A 15,867-nucleotide genomic window follows, 5' to 3' on the forward strand; every position below is an offset into this window, starting at 1 on the left:
GCTGGGAGCAGAGCAGAGGTGACAAAAAATTCACAGGCAGTGGAATGGTGCAAGTGCAGGCATCAGAAGGTATGAGTCAGCAGAAATGGACCCTACCAGAAGCCATGGGCCCTGGCATCTGTCCCACTTCAGCAGGTGCTGACACCAGCCCTGCTACAGCTATGTATGACTGAAGCCCAGCACGATTTACAAAACTGTACATCTTTGTTGAAGTATCTGTGAATTGGTTTCATGCGCCATTCTATTTCGTATTTAGTCTCCATGTTATTATGATGCAACATCATATTTTCTTTTATCTGCACATACTATTTCACAGCTAGAACAGGTCAACTATTACTGTCCCAGAGGGCAATCTTACCTGCTTATCATTAACTGCATATTTTTCAATTTCTTTCTTGGCCTCCAATAGCCGGTTCTGGAATTAAATAAGCATACTTTGGACATTCTACAAAAATAATTGTGAGTGCAATTAAACTTCTTTTGAAGTAATTTAGGAAGACATGTCTTTATTGTATATTTGCAAGGATGTATTTTAATAATATTGTTCAACACTAGGATATTTTCAGCTTATTCAGAGGATAGGGGCAGGGTCCTTGGAGGTTTAAGGTCTACTATCTGCTTGCCCTTGCCTTTCCTGGCATCTTAAATTTGCGAGAGGAAGAGGTTGGCTGACTGGATTCAAAAAGTAGTTAACAGCTCCTTGAGAGAGGAGTGGATGCTCCAGCCTCAAAGCAAGCAGTGGTGCATCCACTACTAAAGAAGTCCACCCTGAACCCAAGAGATTTCAATAACTATTGACCAGCCTCCAGTGTTCCATTCTTGAGCAAGATTATAAAACGTGTGGTGGCTGGACAACTTTAAGCATTCACGGATAAGGCAGATTGTTTGGAGCCTTTCCAATCCCGTTTCAGGCCTGGTTATGGTACTGAAACAGCCTTGGTCACCCTGGTGGATGACCTGTGCCAGGAGATGGACAGAGAGTGTGATTGTCCTGTACCTCTCTGAAGATTTTGATACCATCAATCATGGTATCTTTCCGGACCACCTTTCCAGGCTGGGATGCACCATTTTGTGGTGCTTCCAGTCCTACCTTGGAGGGCAAGTTTCAGAAAATGGGGCTGGGGGACTGCTGCTCAGCTGTTTGATGGACCCCACAGGCAAATCCTCAGATGACTTCACCTATGCTTTTCAACATCTACATGAAATAGGTAGGTGAGGTCATCTGCAGATTTGGGCTGAGTTTTCACCAGTATGTATATGACACTCAACTCTACCTCATGTTCCCAGCTGATCCCAAGAAACTCTGAACTGGTGCTTGGAGGCAATTTTGGATGCAGGCTAATAAACTGAAGTTTAATCCTGACAACAAGGAAGTACTACGTGAGTGGAAAGTCTGAACTGGGGCATTAGGTTTGCTCATTCTGGATGGGACTGCATTCTCCTTGAAGTGGTTTTTACCAGTTGGTTATTCAGCGGAGGCGTTTCCTGGGTGGAAAAGATCTGGCCACTGTAGATTAGTTTAGTGCAATGCAATGTAATGCATGGGGCTGCTCTCAAAAAGCATTTGGAAATTTCAACTGGTGCAGAATGCTGCAGCCAGGATGATGACTGGAGTGGGCCGTAGGGATCATATCATTCCGATCTTACCTCAATTGGTTCCCAATCTGTAACTAAGCACAATTCAAGATGCTAATATTGACCTTTAAAGCATGGGACCAGCATACCTGAAGGACCACCTATTCCCTTATGAACCTACCAGACCACTCCAGTCATCTTCCAAAGCCTTGCTTTGGGTGGCCCTGCCTTCTAAGATTAGGTGGGTGGAAACCGAGGACAGGGCCTTCTCGGTCATGGCATCAAAACTCTGGAATTCTCCCCCCCTCCCCCCAGACAGACTTGCCTGTCCCCTTCTGGTGCCACACCTTTCGGTGTCATCTGGCATTTCCTCAGTCATCCATCTTTCCTTCTGGTTTTAATTGTTGCATGTGTGTATCAACTTGTTTGCTGAGTTTAATAGTTTTTAAGATGTGTTTTTATTGTGTTTTTAATCTGTTAGCTGCCTTTGTGGCTCTGATGAAGGCAGAAAGACAGGGTATACATTCTGTAAATAAACAAAAAAACCCCAGAACCCTCTTATATAAGAGATTGGTTGAATCATAATTAGCATAAAACCAAAGAAATACTTTACAACATATTCTGATAAGTTTTGTGAATGCTGCACAATTTTTATTATGTACTGCAATGAAAGAAAGAAAATATATCCTTGTGCTTTTTATGAATCGTTGTAAACACCCTTCTTTTCTTTGTAGTAAGCTTATTATGTAATATATGCAATAAGAATAATAAAATAAAAAGTATGCCTGCCTATTTTACATGCAGTATATATCTCAAGTTCTCTTTTAATAGCCGAAGTGCTTGAACTGGAATATTTAATTAGAAAATAAACACCATACAGAATCACATTAAAAATATTCCAATACATTTTTCAAAATAAAGCTTTGAATACTTTTGTAATATGACAATTTCATAGCAGATCAACTACAATGTTTACACTTCGAGATAAAAGTTAAGGCACTCAAAACCATCAAGTTACCAGTTTGGCATGCCCAAAGAGCTGTTCTTGATATACCATGGTTGGCCACTGATCTACTTTTAATCATTTCAAATTCTACAATCCTATTTAACAGGTTTTGTACATGACGCAATGTTTTTACACATGAAAAAAATTCAATTGAAAAATATAGTAATCATTGATTATATTGCACACTATAATAACATTACACAGAGCTTTGCAAATGCGTAAGATGCCAAGTTTTGATAACCATGCAAATAGTCAAAACTGGTGTTACCCTTACACACCAAAAACTAACTGGCCTTTAAGTATCTATTGTCACAGCATGGCTTAAATGGTTGGCATGGCAGTGGCAACTAGTTTCTCTGGAGAAATTGTTACTCCTAGCTGTAGAGACAACTGTAATGCTGAAATACCAATCTTGACTAACTTCCAACATTTAGTGCTTCAATATTTTTTCCCTACACAGCAGAGGATTACTTCTGCGTATTATAAAGCTGAGAATGCAGATGTGAGAGTGACATGCTAAAAATGAAAAGCGTGGAACATATAAAGTGCAGAAGAGGCAGATGCGCATCTCTCCCTTGCAGAGAGACTTATGGGCATTCCACGCAGGTATAATTCATACAAGTCTATCCGGAGGAAAATAGTACATTCTCCTTCAAGAGTTATGCTACAAAGGGAGGAAAAAGCTGATGCAGGAATCACCTGGATACTATATCAAATCAAATATGCAAGGTCACTGGCAAATCGGAGTGTTTTTAGAAATCATATCAAATAGGGAAATCTGTTTGCATCCAAATGGAAATTACATAAAAGGAAAGGGATTAATATAATCAGTGCAAACAAGTTTTTCTTTTACATAGGCACAATATATTCAAGAGCTTAGCTAACACATGATAGTCTGGAAGGGCTGATACTAGCTATAAGCTAGTCATGGCTAAGTTACACCGAAACCAACGGAACAAGTTGGTTAGCACTTCCTTAATTCCACTTACTTTCAATGGAGAGTCACTATGGATCAGAGCTGAGGAATTTTAACTACTTCATTGAAAAACTCAATTCTTCCTTATTATTCATTGGTAAGAATATTCTAGAACCTCATTAATAGCTAGAGGGCACAATAATTGTTAAATAAGAATGCTAGAAATTTACCTCATTTCTCGCAAGTAGTGTTATAAAAGCACCTTGCTTAAAGCATTCCACAGCAATACTTTTTCCAATGCCACTGGAGCCTCCAGTCACCTTTAAAAGAAAAAAACAAAAACCAATTAAATTCATTACTGTTGACTAAACTTTCATTAAAAGCCTACTTAGGGGGTCAGACTAGTCAAGCTCAGAAGAAGTCAGCCAGTTCGTATGAACCAACCTGTCATTTTGCCTCCACAGGTAAGGGGATGCCCCCTGCGAATTATAATTACAAGACCTCTGCAGTCATCAAACTTTCCACAGCAACCACATTCAGACATTGCCATAATAGTAGTGGATGCCACAATCCACTAATATGACAACAAGCTGTCACCTCGATCAGTCTGTCTGTCTAAAGAATCATTACACAATAAGGATTGCAAAGACCAAAGTGTGTGTATGTGCTTGTTGTGGAGGGGGGTTGTGAAGGAATGAGCGTTAAATGCAAGGATTACCTGTGGCTGCATTCAGAGAGAGGCAGGTGAAGAGTTAAAACAACTGCCTGAAGGGAGGATGACTAGCATGCTGCTCCCCCCTCTCTGTGATTGGCCAGCAAGAAGGCAACTAATTGGAATGAACAGGAGGGTCAGGAGAGGGGAGAGTCTACACTTGGAATCTGACCAGGAGAGTCAGACTGAGATTCCTCTGGGTGAGGAAAAGAAGGAAAGAGTTTGCCCTAACTGGGATTAACTAAAGTGAGAAAGCCAGCACTAATATTACTCAGACAAGCTAGAACTGGGAGTGCGTGGTTGGAAGTGGGTACTAGAAGGAGACTTCAGCCAAAAGAATAGGATTATGTCTTCAGTAGAAGAAGAATTGCTGCCCAGTGTCTGGAAAGAGGGTTTAGACTCTATGGAGTACCCTGGGTTTGCAGTAAAAGGAAAAGTGTGCTGCATAAAAGTCTGTACACCTAAGCTGTGAAGTCAAATAAGGAACTAAGTCAATTAAGGAACTTTGCTACAAGTAATTTAAGTCTGTAAATACCAACCTCTCACATCTAAGCACCGTAACTGTTTGAAGCTAAGCTTAGGAAAATGTTCTACCATCATAACAAGTAAGAAACAACTAGAAAAAACAGTACAATAACAATAAATTCACAAAAACTGAATATAGGATTAGAATACAGTTAAATCGTTATTAAGCATTGCTTATCAAAACAAGAAAAGTTAACTATCAAATAACATTTGATATAAAATGTTTGGAGGAGAGAGGTCTTTGCTAGCTATAAATTCAAAAAAAGGCCACTATTTCTCATGAAAGGATGAGGTAAGTAGATGTGAAGTGTCTTTTTGCAAATTAAATGTTGTTTTCTCTAAGATAAATTGATCCCACACTTTTATAAACCAATGGTCTATAGTTGGAGTTGTTTGTTGATTCCCATCTCGCTGCAATCAGTGTTTTGGCCACAACCAAAAGGCTATTGATTAATTCACATCATATTAAAGGGATAGTGGAATCCTGCCAGAGATCTAAGAAGACCATTTGTGGGTTAAACTGTATTTTATAGCCTCCAATTTCTTCTATTTGATGGAGAACTTCTTTCCAAAATCTCATAATCTTTGGGCACTGCCACCAGCAATGTGCGTACGAACCACATGCACCACATTTTTTCCAGCAGTAGGATGAGTTAGATGGAAATATTTTAGATACTCTTCGGAAGTTAGGTACCAGCGATTCAAGATCTTTAAAGTTTGAAGTTTTGTATTAACTAATTGAGAGCTTAAGTTTTTGGAAGACCATATTTGTTTCCATTGATTTGGATTAATAGATATGTTACAATCCTGCTGCCATTTATTCTGATAAACATATTTAGGAGGTTTGGTTAGGTTAATAGTGATTTTATATATTTTTGATACAGAACCTTTTCTTTTATTTTCAGTTTAGGATTTCCTCAAAATTGGTTTTCTGAGTTTGCATGATATCTTTCAATTTTATTTGATTTGCCATATGTTATAGTTGCAAGTAAGAGAACCATGGGATTGGACATTGTACACGAAGTTCCAAATCTTTTTTCTGTAACAGCCCTTTTTTGTGTAGCAATATCTACAAGTCTTATGTTGTCAAGAGTCGATTTTTGTTTATAAAATAACGTTTGGGCCTTCATAGGAGACCATGATTGCCTATATACATAGTAGAAAATCTTTTTTTTTTATTATTAAATTTTTATTGGAATTAGAAATATTTTGTCATTTATAACAATCAAATTACTTTAATATTCCAGTTCTAACCCCCTCCCTTCCCCCCCCCCGTTTGTTGACTTCCAACAGTTTTCCAACCCTTTGTCTATTCTTCCCCTACTCATTTCAACTTATTTTGTCAATTAAACATATACTTTCACACTCTTCTAAGCTAGTCTATTATAACACAGTACTAAGTCAATTTCCCTTCACTTATCAACTAACTAATACATTCCTGGCATGTTATTCAATAGTAATAATACTGGTAATATTCTCAATATCCTGTACTCTAACTTATTCATTCTAATGTCATCAATATGGGACAAACAATTTATCCCTCCCTATACATAACTTGAGTACTCATAAGTGATGAATACATTTATAAGTCAAGATACAAAGGGAAAACTCCCAGGAACCCCTCAACTGTATACTATATATATCAAAATTTAATTACACTATCATGATCCAAATACAAAGATATACACAATTTCATACAATGTTACAATATTACAAAGACTCATTCCATAAATACAGTCACATATTATACATTTCCAAGGTGCTGTAATAGACAGAAGCCAATTCTGTTGCACAGTTAAATCCTTTCCTATGCCAATGGCTTGAAAGGAAACAAATCACTATAGTCAAAAGAGGTGTGAATTCCAAATAACTGCAAATTTCATAGTAGAAAATCTAGATGGCAAATTCCGGAGTACACCATCCGGGTCCCTCCCCGGTTCTCCTGGTTGTTGGCAACGAGCCCGCCAACTAAAACTGCTCGTTTCGGATTCCCTTCTTCTCAGCCTCCTTTATATACATAACGTCCGAAGTCACAGTCTCCAACTTAATGTGCTCACAGCAAGGCTTTCTCCTTCCAATCAGTGATAATACACAGCATAATACACGACCTGCTGTGTATTATCACTGATTGGAAGGAGAAAGCCTTGCTGTGAGCACATTAAGTTGGAGACTGTGACTTCGGACGTTATGTATATAAAGGAGGCTGAGAAGAAGGGAATCCGAAACGAGCAGTTTTAGCTGGCGGGCTCGTTGCCAACAACCAGGAGAACTGGGGAGGGACCCGGATGGTGTACTCCGGAATTTGCCATCTAGATTTTCTACTATGAAATTTGCAGCTATTTGGAATTCACACCTCTTTTGACTATAGTGATTTGTTTCCTTTCAAGCCATTGGCATAGGAAAGGATTTAACTGTGCAACAGAATTGGCTTCTGTCTATTACAGCACCTTGGAAATGTATAATATGTGACTGTATTTATGGAATGAGTCTTTGTAATATTGTAACATTGTATGAAATTGTGTATATCTTTGTATTTGGATCATGATAGTGAAATTAAATTTTGATATATATAGTATACAGTTGAGGGGTTCCTGGGAGTTTTCCCTTTGTATCTTGGTGTTTTGGAATCCATCTCATTTAGTATTGTAGTACATTTATAAGTCAACCAATTTAACTTATACTCTATATGTTACTCTTTACTTCCTCTTATATCTCTTATCTTTATAACATAAAGTCAATCAATTTGACTCATATTCTACACATTTCTAAATATACCTATAAACACAATATACATTCGACATAAGTCAATCAATTTGACCCATGTTCTGAACATTTCTAAATATCGCTCTAACCAAAAATACCTTCAGCATAAGTCAATCAATTTAACCTATATTCTATATGCTACTTCTCATTCCCCCCCTTCTTGTATTCATGAATTTTAATTCTGTTAATTCTCAATTACACCCCTATCTGCCAGCAACATAATTAATTAATTTCTATTCTTATATATCACATAATAACTATTACTTAATACTGTATAGAATAATCAAATAGAATAATTGCTTAGTAATTCTTCTTTAACTCTCCTCCCCCCGGTATAGTCACTTCTCTCTTCTTTTGTTTTTCTTCAATAATTTTCAAACTGCCACAGTTCTCCTCCCACCTCCCATTTTTTCACCAAATATTGTTTCAGCTTCTCCCAATCTGTGTTAAACTGTCCTGGATCAAGGTCTCTTAGTTTTCTTGTCAGTTTATCCATCTCCGCCATGTACAGCAATTTGTGAATCCAGTCCTCGATAGTTGGCACTTCTTGTACTTTCCACTTTTGCGCATACAAAAGTCTAGCCGCTGCTGTCATGTAAAAAAGCAATGTCCTATGTTGTGCTGGAATATCTTCCATTCCCAAGTTCAGTAGCAGGAGTTCTGGGTTCTTATTAACTTGAAACTGTAAAATCTCACTTATTACTCTTATTATTTCCCCCCAGTACTGTCTGGCTACCACCACATATGGTACAAAGATCCTTCATGCTTTTTACATTTCCAGCATTTATTAGACGTGTTCACATTCCCTAGCGCAATTTTCTTTGGTGTCAGGTACCAACGATAGATCATTTTATAGACATTCTCTTTAATGTTAGTGCATGTCGTAATCTTCAAAGTATTTTTCCACAAATATTCCCACGCCTCCATTGTTATTTCTTTATTAAAATTTATAGCCCACTTCACCATTTGCACCTTAACTACCTCTTCTTCAGTGTACCATTTTAACAACACTTTATAGACCTTTGAAATTTCCTTTTTGTCTTCTTGTAAAATTACTTCCTCCAAGTCCGAGTTCTCCATTCTTATCCCTCCCTTGGCACAATCCGATTTATAAAGGTCTCTGAGCTGTCTATATTGAAACCAGTCATAGTTTGGAGACAACTCTTCTTGCGTCTTTATTCTTAATTTAGAAAATTCTATTCGTGTTATCTCCTTATACGTTAAACACTGTTGTTCATTATCAACAGTTCTCGGATCTATCGCTTCATAAGGAACCACCCAGGAGGGAATTCCTTCTTGTAGGTAATCTCTGTACTTTTTCCATATTGTGAAGAGGCTTCTCCGAATGTAATGGTGTAAAAACATAGAGTCCGCTTTTACTTTATCATACCATAAGTATGCATGCCATCCAAATATTTTTTTGTATCCCTCTAAGGCCAGCAATTTGCGATTTTTAAGCATCATCCAGTCCTTCAGCCAAACCAAGCAGATTGCCTCATAGTAAAGTCTTAGGTTGGGCAGTTGCATTCCGCCTCTCTCTTTCGCGTCCTGTAACACTTTCATTTTCACTCGAGGCTTTTTGCCTGCCTAAACAAAGTCCGATATCTTTCTCTGCCATTTCTCAAACTGCTTGGAATCCCGAATAACTGGTATTGTCTGTAACAAAAACATCACTCTTGGCAGCACATTCATCTTGACTGCTGCAATTCTTCCCAACCATGACAAATTCAATCTATTCCATTTAATCAAGTCTCGCTCTATTTGAGTCCACAATTTCTCATAATTGTTCTTGAATAGATCTATATTCTTTGCAGTCAGTTCAATTCCCAAATATTTCACCTTATTTGTTACTTCACAGTCTGTTATTTCCATAAGTTGCTGTTGTTTTTGTTTAGTCATATTTTTACACAGTATCTTTGACTTCTTTTTGTTTACAAAAAAACCTGCCAAATCTCCAAATTCTGTGATTTTTACCCTTGGCATGTTTTCAATTGGATCTTCCACAATTAGCATTATATCGTCTGCAAATGCTCTGACCTTATAGGAAAAGTCTTTTATCTTTATTCCACGGATTGCATTATCTTCTCGGATCTGTATCATCAAAATTTCCAAAACCATTATAAACAACAGTGGAGACAACGGGCAACCTTGTCTTGTACCTTTGCCTATAGTCAATTTCTTAGTCACCTCGTCATTCACCACAATTGCTGCACTCTGGTCTCTGTAGATTTCTTTTACTGCTCTGATAAATCTTTCTCCCAACTGTAGCTGTTCCGTAGTGGCGAACATAAAATCCCAGTTCAAATTGTCAAATGCTTTTTCAGCGTCCACAAAGAAGAACCCAACCTCCTTATCACAACCCCTATCATAATATTCAATAGCATTTATAACTGTCCTTAAATTGTCTCTGATTTGTCTATTCGGTAAAAAACCAGCTTGTTCTTCCCCAATAACTTCGGATAGCCATCCCTTTACTCTTTCCGCTAAGATCTTCGCAAAGATCTTATAGTCATTGTTAAGTAAGGAAATAGGTCTGTAATTTTTGACGTTAGTCAAGTCCTGTCCTTCTTTAGGGATCAATGATATATTAGCTTCACTCCAAGTATCTGGAATTCTTTGGTCTCTCATAACACCATTGATCACTTCTTTTAGGAATGACACCAGTTCATTGACCATTACCTTATAAAATTTAGCTGTGAGTCCATCAGGCCCTGGCGCCTTACCCAGATTTGTTGACTGTATTGCCTTCCTTATCTCTTCCTCTGTCACTTCACTATTCAATTTATTTCTCCAATCTTCCGAGATCACTGGGAGCCTCATTTTCCCCAGATATGTCGCTATTGAATCTTTATTCACCTCTTTTTTATTATACAATTTAGCGTAAAATTTGTAGAAGGCTCTACTAATGGCAGTCTGTTCCAGATATACTTTATTATCCTCACATATTTTATTTATTGTCTTCTTCTCCTTTCTCTTCTTCAATTGCCATGCCAAATATTTCCCAGGTTTATTTGCTCCTTCAAACGACTTTTGATTCATTCTCTTCAGATTCCATTCCAGTTCTTTATTATTCATTGCTGTCAACTGTTCTTGTAAAATTTTAATGTCTTGGTAAACTTTCTTCTTCCCTGGTCTTTTCTTTAGTAGTATTTCTTTGGCTTTTATTTTCTCTGTAATCTCCTGTCTCTTCTCCTCTTGTTTTTTCCTGGCTCTTCCGTTTAAGTCCATTAGTATGCCTCTAATTACTGCCTTATAGGTATCCCATACCTTGTTGGTTGGTACTTCTCGATTCATGTTGTATTGTATGAAGAACTTAGTTTCCCTTCTCAACATCTCCAAGTTTTCTCCCTCTTGCAACAAGTCCTCATTTATTCTCCATCCTTTCCTCTTAGTTCTTTTCCCAAACTTCCACATAATTGGATTGTGATCTGAGCCTACCATAGGCATTATTTCCACCTCTTTAGTCCATAACACTAAGTCCTTTGAGGCCCAGATCATGTCGATTCGTGATAAAGTAGTGTCTTGCGGAGAAAAATGTGAATTGTCTGCCCTTGGGATTCTGTATTCTCCATACATCTTCCAAAGTTTCCTGCTGCATTAATGCAAAAAAAGTTTTTGGTAGTAGTCCTCTTTTCTTTTGTGCAGTTGCTGATTTCTTGTCCTGCTCCAAATTTGTAACTCCATTGAAGTCTCCTGCAAGAATTATCTGGTCGTAAGAAAGTTCATCTAATTGCTTCCTCAAATCCTCAAAGAAGCTTTCTTTTGCTCCATTAGGTGCATAGATTCCAATCACCAGCACTTTCTTTAAATTCCATGTACATTCCACCGCTAAAAATCTGGCTTCTGGATCCTTAACCACTAACTTTGGCTGCAGCTCCTCTCTAATATACAAGACCACTCCCCTTTTTTTCTTTTTTGTGGCCGCTGCAAAATGAGTGCCCAATTTGCTCAGTTTTAGATATTTTACATCCTGTTTTCTAATATGAGTCTCTTGTAAACAAACAATGTCACATTTCTGTTTTAATAGCCAGTGAAAAGTACTTTTTCTCTTATTGGGTGAATTAAGTCCATTTACATTCCAAGATATAACCTTACATTCCATATTCATAGCCTTGTTGCTGGTAAGTCCTTTTCATTGTCCCTCATAAACTTTTCCATTTCAGATTCAGATCTGATGCGCTTTTTCACTCCTCCAAACTCAAATGCCAGTCCTTCCGGTAATTCCCATCTATACCTTATTTTCATATCCTTCAAAATTTGGACTAAGGCTTTATATTTTTCCGATCAAGCAACACCGATCTAGGTAACTCCTTCATAATAATCACCGTCTTGCCATCAACCTCCAATGGGTCTTGGAATTGCTTGCTCACAATCATTTCTTTCATATTTCTGGTTGTAAATTGCACAATCACGTCTCTTGGTAACTTCCTCTGGGTCGCAAGTCTTGAGTTTATACGATACACCACATCTAGGATAGCCACAATTTCTTCTTCTTCCTTCCCCAGGTATCCAGCTAACACTTCAGCAACTTGCTCTTGAGCTGTCTTTCCCTCCATCTCCGGCAAACCGCGAAACCTTCGCTGCTTTTCCATATACTTGCTCTCCGCAATAGCCATTCTGCCCCTCATCGTCCTCATATCTGTCTGTTGCGTGTCTGAGAGATTCTCCATCGCCTTCTCCACCACGTTAACTTTTTGCTGTGTTGCTTCCATTCCCTTTTTCATTTCTGCCAATTCACTTTTAACTGTCTCTTTAACTTCTTTGATCTCTTTCACCAGCTCCTGCTGGACCTTTAACATTTCCGAAAATCTTTTGTCTAAATTTTCCATAGCCGTCTGCCACTCTTTTTTCGACATCGTGGGGCTTGACTTGCCTCGCTCCCACGAATCTGCTCGTTTCCTTAACTCCGTGGCGCTTGGCTAAGTGTCCCTTCAATTTAATTTAATTCAAATGTCCCGGTTTCAAAAGGAAAAAAAAGCACTTACAAAATCCAAAATGCCGGGCGTCTTTTCTCTATGGTTTTTCTATATTTTTGTAATCCAATATGGCATACTTCCTCTTCTGCTGAAGCCCGTGCCCTTCCCTCTTCAAAGATGGCGATTGCCCTCTTCCTGTCTGCCTTAGGGCCGTCTCTCTCCAGCAGCTCTATCACAATTACGTACTTCCTGTTTCCCGTCTCCTCACAGCAGCTCTCGCGATGGTAGAAGCTTTCACAGTCTATTATCTCCTCACAACCACAGGTATGAACAACAATCCTCCAATTTCTCTAATTACTTCTTTTAGCTTAGTCCTTTTACTAATCTGTTTCTTGCCGAGTCTTCCTCTACTTTTAATCAAACTGTTGCAGTTTAAAAGTCCCCTTTAATGCTTCTTTACTTTAAGTAATTCATCCCGTTTCAAGAGATAGTGATCTTTACCTTTTCAAACGTCTTTCTGGGTTGTAATCACTGCTTCAAACTCAGGTTCTCTTTCACCTTCTTTCTTCCTGTTGATGCTTGGGCATGTAGATCTTATGCCAGCCGTCACTGGCCCCAGAACTGCCGCAGAGATATAGGCCGACCTGTCTTAGGGTGGGACCTCAAGGGACGGGGGAGAATCCGTTGCGCAGAACCCCCCCTCGCCCGAGATCAACGCGCCCTGAGGTACTTGAGCGTTCAAAGCCTGTTCTCCGCCTGAGAACAGGGGACCACGGGCTTGTTTCCCCCGCTGGTCACTAAAAACGGCAGCCCGGTCAGCTCTGCTCCCAGAGCTGTGTTAGACCTCCATGGATCCCAAACAGGAAGTTCCTATATAGTAGAAAATCTTGATATAGTTGGTACCAATTTCAATCGATATTTATCCAAGGTAGCTAAAAAGTTCTCTAATAAGATGTTTTCAGTTTTATATGAAGGGCAATTTTTACGAGTACACCATATTGTTTCCTGTAAAGTTAATGGTTTATATGAGGAATTGAAACTTGTCCAAGCAGAGTCTTCTTTGTTACCTAAAATTTGAACTATTTTTATTAACTGAGAGGCTTTTAAGTATGCAAAAACATCTGGGTAGTTAAATTCCCCATTTTGGCTGTGTTGTCATAATACATTAAAAGCTATTCTAGGTTTCTTATAGTTCCAAAGAAAGTTGTTGAAAATTGATTGCCATTGTTTCACTAAGCTGCGAGGAATTGTTATTAACAATGTGAGAAACAGAAAAATTAATTTTGGAAATAAAGGCCTTAATTAAATGATCTGTCAAACCAGGAGAATGATTGTTTGTTCCAGTCAACTAAGTCTTTTTTATGTCTTTAATTTTTAACAGATGATTAAATTTTATAAGACGGCCCAGATTCAATGGGATATTAACACCAAGATATGGTATTTTTCAACCCATAAATATTTGTATTTTAATTGTACAGATTACTTCTTTCACAGGTATGTACTGCTCATCACTAAAGGCTTCAAGAGACAATGGTGCTGAACTCTTACAAACACGATTCATTATGGTTCTTGTGAGTGTTTTTACTTCACTGTGTGTCACATGCACCAAAGGCTCTTCTTTCTGGAATACTCCAGTGAACTCTGTAAATAAGTGCGCACTAGTGCAACAGAACATCACCTCTGCTTTCATTGTCTCATGTTTTAAGAGATTAATTATGTTTCTATACTTTGTGGAAGATTTCACCAAATCATTTTTACTCTTTTACTCATTTTACTCTTAGGAACAAAGTCCTTAAAGTACTTGCCACTGTTCAGTCTTGCGGTAGCACTTTCTAGTGATAACCATCTAGAAGAAACATGTTTCAAGAAACAATGATATGGGATGCTGAGATCTTTGAATTTTTGTGAAATCCTCCCATCGTGATGGCTACCCATCAAAAAAATCATGAAGAAGGAAAATTAAATTTGATGCATTATCTCCCAGTTCTGCCATGCGCCTACAGAACGCATTATGGACTATATGAACGGTATAAGTGCCAATATCTACCCTAGGCTGTCTCTCTGTCAAAATAATATAATCATTCACGAGTTCAACTCAAGGTAAGACATTCTTTTTCTCATTTTTCCTAACCTACTCATAATTATTATTGTACTGACAAAGTGGTGCAAAGATGAAAGTGTTCCTTGAGCATCAGTTGAACTGAAAAAAAAATGTCTTCTCACTCGGAAGTCATCATGTTTCTCTCAAAATGCAGTAATGAAAACAAAAAAAAAACCAAACTGCAATCACAAAAACAAAGAAATACTGACTGTACTGACCAATGTTTAAAAAAAACTGACAAATTACTGACCAAGATGAAAAAACTGACTTTTACTGGTTTTACTGATCATTTTACTGACTGATTTTACTGACCTGTGATAATTTGAGTTCTACAGGACAATGAGATCCTTACTATCTCCTAAATTAACAAAGTAGATAAAATCTCACCACTATGACAGCTGAAATATCACATGAGCAGATCTCAGTTTAGAAAGCAGGTTTCTGTCCATCACTTCTAGTATTTATAGAAAACATCTTTTCCTCCAATGTAATAGTTTTGAGAAGAAACACATGACTAAGTTCAATGTTTATATATAAAGCAAAATCTCTGTACATCTTTCTCCTTACAAAACGAAGAGTGCATCATAATACTTAACACTAAGAGATATAGCTACAGAATTCCTGCTGGTGCCTATTCTATTGTTGTTTTGAAATGTAATCAAGCAATTAACACCATGAAGTAAAGAAGCTGGAACTAGAGGTGTGCATAACAGAAAAAATGAGCCGAAATGACACACAGAAGAAGCTGGTTTGGCTCATTAAAGCAGCATTTGGAACGGTGAACCAAATTTGGGAAACTAAATTATAATAAGTCTCTCCCACCAAAGTTTGTGTGTTTCATTTTGGTTTGTATCTTCCAGTAGCAGGGAGGCACTGAACTCGCACAGCAGCAATCAGATCTCCGTTATTAATTAACTGTTGGCTGGAAGGGGAATGAGATTCAGGAGCATGGCATTAGTGCAACTCCCCAGCCTCCACCCCACAGTTACCTGGATAAGGGGTCTCCCTCCCTGCCAATCCACTCCTTGCAAGGGGAGACCCCTTCCCTATCAGCTTTCAAAATGCTTGGAAGAGAGACTTCAATCAGAGGCTGCAATTTGAAAGACACTTCCCTGAGAGAAAACAGTATTGAATAACATGGGACTTACATCTAAGCAGACCTGCTGGGGTGCATCTTGGTTTTGCATCGCACTTGGGATTGCTGTGAAGAAGTGCCGAAAGGCTAGTGGCGGTATGTTCTATCAATCAAATTTGATAAAAGCCCTGGAAGACTTCAATCATATGCTCCTATTTTAAAGAGACTCCCTGGGAATAAGGACTATTGAATAACATGGGACTTATAGTTGAGTAAAC

General features: G+C 38.2%; 1 protein-coding gene across 1 annotated transcript in view; it reads right to left on the bottom strand.

The window, feature by feature from the left end:
• Positions 1-15,867, bottom strand: part of KDSR (3-ketodihydrosphingosine reductase) — a 43,034-nt gene that overhangs the window by 18,205 nt on the left and 8,962 nt on the right. Inside the window, exons 2-3 of the mRNA XM_054985962.1 lie at positions 3,728-3,817; positions 359-415 (exon numbers count right to left, since the gene is read on the bottom strand). Of these exons, the coding sequence (XP_054841937.1) occupies positions 359-415; positions 3,728-3,817 (147 nt within the window). The remainder of the gene's footprint in view (positions 1-358; positions 416-3,727; positions 3,818-15,867) is intronic.

The sequence above is a fragment of the Eublepharis macularius genome, chromosome 7 (genome assembly GCF_028583425.1).
Source record: "Eublepharis macularius isolate TG4126 chromosome 7, MPM_Emac_v1.0, whole genome shotgun sequence".
NCBI lineage: Eukaryota > Metazoa > Chordata > Lepidosauria > Squamata > Eublepharidae > Eublepharis > Eublepharis macularius.